Source organism: Puntigrus tetrazona, chromosome 8, assembly GCF_018831695.1.
Source record: "Puntigrus tetrazona isolate hp1 chromosome 8, ASM1883169v1, whole genome shotgun sequence".
In the NCBI taxonomy this organism is placed as follows: Eukaryota; Metazoa; Chordata; class Actinopteri; order Cypriniformes; family Cyprinidae; genus Puntigrus; species Puntigrus tetrazona.
The window spans coordinates 15,190,200-15,195,686 of NC_056706.1; the positions used below are offsets into that span (position 1 = coordinate 15,190,200).

The 5,487-nt window shown below is 34.6% G+C and overlaps 1 protein-coding gene across 1 annotated transcript; it reads right to left on the bottom strand.

The window, feature by feature from the left end:
• Window positions 1-386: 386 nt before the first annotated feature.
• On the bottom strand, window positions 387-2,737 carry LOC122350063 (Rieske domain-containing protein). The gene is made up of 4 exons (XM_043246258.1): window positions 2,594-2,737; window positions 1,693-1,883; window positions 1,370-1,404; window positions 387-1,272 (listed from the first exon to the last, which is right to left on the bottom strand). The coding sequence occupies exons 2-4, from the start codon at window positions 1,856-1,858 to the stop codon at window positions 994-996; spliced, it is 480 nt and encodes a 159-aa protein (XP_043102193.1). The 5' UTR covers window positions 1,859-1,883; window positions 2,594-2,737; the 3' UTR covers window positions 387-993.
• Window positions 2,738-5,487: the final 2,750 nt, after the last annotated feature.

Here is a 5,487-nt window from a genome sequence, read left to right on the forward strand (position 1 = left end):
ATTTATTTAAAAGTAGAATAATGTATTCATTCAAGAATTGTCTAAGATTATTTTTGTAACTAGTTTTACCAGTTTCTCCACAATGTACAAAAAGATAAATTAACTGCCCTAAGGACAACGCTGAACTGTCCACCTGTCAAACTTTGAAACTTAATACTGGTTTGGGTAATACATTATTGGAAAATAAATAAATTTATAATTTAACTTTTATATTAAATAGAGCATGATCTCATAAATTGTGGATAAATGGATTAATGTGTGATGAGAACTTTTAAAATTATATATATATATATATATATATATATATTCTTTTTTTTTTTTTTTTTTTTTATACATGTGTGGTGATATGAATGACAGGGTGTTGTGGAAAAGACAATGAATTAATGTGAATTTTTAGAAAATTTATTAGAAAAAGTCTTAAAAGGTTTACACCAGCCCCAAATGAAATTTTGTCGTTTAATCACTTTTCACTCAATCGCTTGGCAGTTAACTGGACATTCACAAGCATTGCTGGGTAAGTTACTATTAATTAGTAGTTACTAATGACATCTTCAGCAGTGTAATTACATTACTGTACAAATTACTCTTTCCAAAAAAGCATAAAATTACTTATTACTTTCTAAATCATATCAACCTCCATAGGTTAATGAATCATATTCATTAAATGTGATTTATTTAATTTTTAATTTTTATTATAACTACTTTTGCCTCAATATAGTCCTAATTACTGCTTAAGTAATGTACTAGTTGACAATTAAAGGATTAGGTTTTTAGAGTAAGGTCTTCAGAATAAGACATTGATAGGTGCTTTTCAAATCATAATAAGCAGCCAGTATCCCTGTAAAAGTCATGTTAATAATGCAAGCCTCGGTGACAGTGACTGGTGACTGGTAACCAGCCAGCTGGACCAGTAGAGACAGACAAAAACAAATTTAGCAGAACACATTTGCTGATCAGCTGATGCCCGAGACACTTGTATATCTTCCCGTGAGGTCACTTAGTTTTCTTCAGCCGTTCTTTCAGGACGTTTCTATATTTCTCAGTCTGATAGTAGTCTGAGTCAATTGGTCCTGGAGAGTCATTTAAGGTGAGGAAGACATCTTCATTAGACACCGTCACTGTGTGGACTCTTTGTTTAACGCCTTTGGAGCACCAGGTCGGCTTCAGGGGCCTCACAGAAGGGTCCACTGCTTGATAGAGACCCTCACCTTCAGCTAATGTAATTTTATACTTATGCCACGGGCACACTATGCATGGCCGTCCATCAAAGTCCTTCATTTTCAAAAGAGAAAATGAAACGTTAAAGCAGATTTGTAGCATTCAATATTAATAACAAAACGGCCTAATGAAAATATACATAACGACCCACCTCAATATCTCCCTCTTGAAGTGGACCTCCAGAGTCTTCAACAAATTGAAAGCATAAAAAAAGCACATGTTATTTAAACATATTCGCAAACATTTTCTGAACATACTGATGAAGAGGACTGAAGATGTGCACCGCTTTTAATCTGTACAATTATAATCATGCAAAAAAATTTTCTATGCCTAAACAATACATTATATTGTGTATACATGTATATTAAAGGAAGGAAAATGGCATGGAAATAAAACGATATGAGGATGATTAACTTATGAAAAAAGCACTAATGAGGTGAACTATCCCTTGAAGTAAACCACATCTTAACTCACGATAGCAGCGCACATCAATAGCGTAGAAGTCCCCCTGGTTGTAAATAACCAGAACATCTCTTTCTCCAACTGACTTCACCACTCGTCTGGCTTGAATTATATTCTCTTTCTTCCCTATGAAATGAGTGCGTCCGGATGTAGCCGCCGCATCTTCATCAGAGCTCATATTCCCCCCCCAAAATCCTTGGACGCTGTGAAACGGTCCAGAAGAGACAATATCAGAACTGTCAAAATAATGATTATATAGACAGAAAACAAATAAACAGACAGAAAGATAGATGTGAGGTGTGCATGTGAAATCATGCATTCATAGCAACACAGCAGTAATTATTAAGATAAATAGAAAGAACAGAACAAGCTATGTTTTTTTTTTTAACAAGCAATGGCTGAAAACAAACAAAATTACTTGTACAGCAAAAAATTAAATATTGACAACTTCTGCTGCTGGAGACTTGCCATTGGCTGCTGTATTTGAATAATTAATGAGGTAGGTTTATTCAAAATTTGTGCCATTTTGGAAGTATAATTACCAAACATTAAGTTAAATGCGTGCACTAGACCTATATGTATTAATGTGCATTATATAATCAATGCACTAAAGCGTTCAATTAAAATGGTTTGTTAATCCATGCGATACATGTAAATAACAAATTAATTAATGAAAAACAAAAGCCCTCCAAAGTCATAGTACATGGCTAAATTCCCCATTTATTAATTTTTATTAATTATGTGTCGCATTTCATGTTTTTGTTATAGCCGCCTGAATACACTGGTTATTATGTGCATATCCACAAAATTGACAGCCTTTCCGAGAGAATTTAGGTAGGATATTTTAGAAAGTGAAATTCAAAACATGCAACAGAATTATGATGAAGAAATAACGTTAATGCAGTCTCATTACCTGAGTTTGACATTTATTTCACGTGATAATCTTCTTTGGCATCTCACTCATTTTCTGGCTTTTCAAAACAACTGGTCAGTAAGTATTTACTTAAATATAAAGGAGGAAACAACAAAATGCAACAATTCACAGTAGCTGGTATGATTTCCGGTCATAGTCAGAGCTCAAATTTCAAAATAAGAGTTTATAACGCAAATTAAGAGTTTAATGTACTTTTCTGTTCATCATTAATTATTATTATTATTACTGTTGTTGTCCCATATTTTGGTGTTTAATTGTAACACTTTTTTATTTAATTGTTCATTTATTTATATGTGTGTATATTTTAGGGTCACTTTCTCTTTATTTGTAATATTTTGCATTTTCTGCTCATTTTCAAGTTACAAAGTTTTCGAATAACAGCTGAATATAAAGAAAGATGTATTTAAAAGTATGTCACCACAGGACACGTAATGTTCATTTGTATTTCATGTAAACTGCGCGTTTGTTTAATAGAATAAACATGTCAAAACCCGTAACAACGTTAAAGTTGACCGTAAGGCCTTTAGGTGGCGCTGTTGATACACAATCCAGTTAGAGAAGTGGCCATGTCTGTCCATGTCCTGTAAACTCAACGACTCGAATGAATTATGTGCGTAATGTTTTTTTTATCTTTTCTGAAAAGTCATTTTTATTTATTTCTTTTTATTTATGTCCAACTTTAAGAATTAACAATTAACTTTTAAGCAATCAATACAAGAAGCAATACATACAAATCAGACTCAGAATAAAGGATAGCCTAATGAATGCATTGCAAAGGCCTAGAACATTTTTATATAGGATTGGAATGAACGTCTATGTTTAGGGTAAAACTGAAACTTGGAAAGAGTCTTACACTAATGCCAATAATTGCTTTATTGACTTGGTGACTTTATTCTGAATCTCCAACACAGGCCAAAACAGATGTTTGCTTAGGTTTGGTAATTAATAAACAGCGCAGCCTGCTCTCTAAGATTTCCGAAATTGTAAATCTACAAAGGGTTTAATGAAATGCTGATTTACTGGTAAATTAATCAGACAACATTCTCCGCCATGCCTGCTTTTTTTTTTTGCAGCGTCTTTCATTTTTCCCCATTATTCATGGGACGCGTTTGCATTCACATTCACAAAATGTCAGTCTACTTTAAATAGCAGGTAGTATAATTTTTAAAAACGCATTTCATCGTTTGACCCGATGCTTTGGGGTGTAAACATTTAAAACGGCTTTTGATGTCCCTCTTCCACCCCTGTATTTTCTTTCTACCGCCCGACTGAGAATGCATTAACCCAGATTCTTCCAAAGGCCAAATGTTGCTTTTAACAGCTAGCGTCATGGGAATTAAGAGCAGGATGTTTTATTTACATCAGAGAGAGCGGCAGACGTGAAAAATAAGATGAAACCTCGGTGCACTCATTCCCTGAAAGAGATGAACTACAAACACGGTAAATACAATACGGGTGACAAATATTCTTTAGTTCATCCACTGAAGTGCATGGCTTTGCATAACTCTCATACAAAGCTGTGCGGTGGAATCTGCTTGAAGCAACGGCGATGGCAAACTTGAACAGCAACCAAAGGCTGAAACGAGGGTGCATTTGTAAATATAACTGCACAGCTAATTAATGCTTTTGGTTCATGCGTAACTGTGAGCTTGATACAGCCAACAGCAGATGGTAAAGGGGCCGGAATCAACCGCGAGCATGCCAAGCGTACAGTACACATCGCTTGGCAGTTGTAACTCCACAGGCTCTGGTCTGGTACCCCCTTTAGTCAGTATTACCAGACTAAATGATTTTTATCTAAACAGGGAGCCAAGGTACCGTTCATTTTTAAGATTTAGTCAGCTTTAGTCAAACCATGTTCAGATACAACGCTCCATCTGCTGCTGCTTTACGATCACAGTCACGTTGCTTAAAAGCATACCGAATTGCACTTTTCACTAATTAATTAGCTTTTATTTTCTGGCTCATGTAATAGCTCCTGTGAAAAAAAATATATATTAGTTTTAGTCATACTAAAAGAAAATAATCTTGGGTTTATGTGGCAACAAATCTTGTCCCTTGTGTGTTTTAAGCTGGCAAGACATAAGTTATTATGGGATAATGAAAGATATTACGGAAAACTATGAATACTAAAAGGTACTTAAAGTCAATCTTCTCCCTCTCTCTCCTTTTAGTGTAGGTTTAATTAACATTCATTTTCTTTACATGAAAAAATTCTGTCTTGCACAGAATTTTGGTGGATATTATCTATTTAAGACCGTACCCTATACATAAAATGGCGTTAAACATATGCAGGGTTGCAGAAGCAAATAACAATAGCTTGGTGTACTGTAAATACAGTGCTATATTGCGGCATGTCTAATAAGTGAAGCACATGATGAGTTAAAAGTGAGAGTTTTTTTTTGTTCCGTATTAAATAGCAGCTTAACCTGATTTCCTGGTGTGGATATGTAGGTTATGTAGGTCTCTCTTTTTTTTATCCAGGTTACAGACAGACAGATGGTTCTCAGCAAGACGCAAGCAGCCATCCATGTACACATAAATATAAATAATGGTCCAAATAGTAGGTGGGTATATATAAATAACGGTCCACACGCTTTTTGTGAAAAGTGGGGACAAACTGTTAGTACTGCCCTCCACCTAAACCTACAGCCATTACAAAAAAAAAACCCATGAGTATCTTAATTCTATATTAGAATATGTATATGTATGAAAATGTGTGTGTGTATATATATATATATATATATATATATATATACACACACACACACACACACACACACACACATACATTTTCCCACCGAATAAGTGAAGTATTATCTACGTAAGCTGTCTACCCTAGAGACACTCAGGGGTTAATGGAGAGCGGTGAG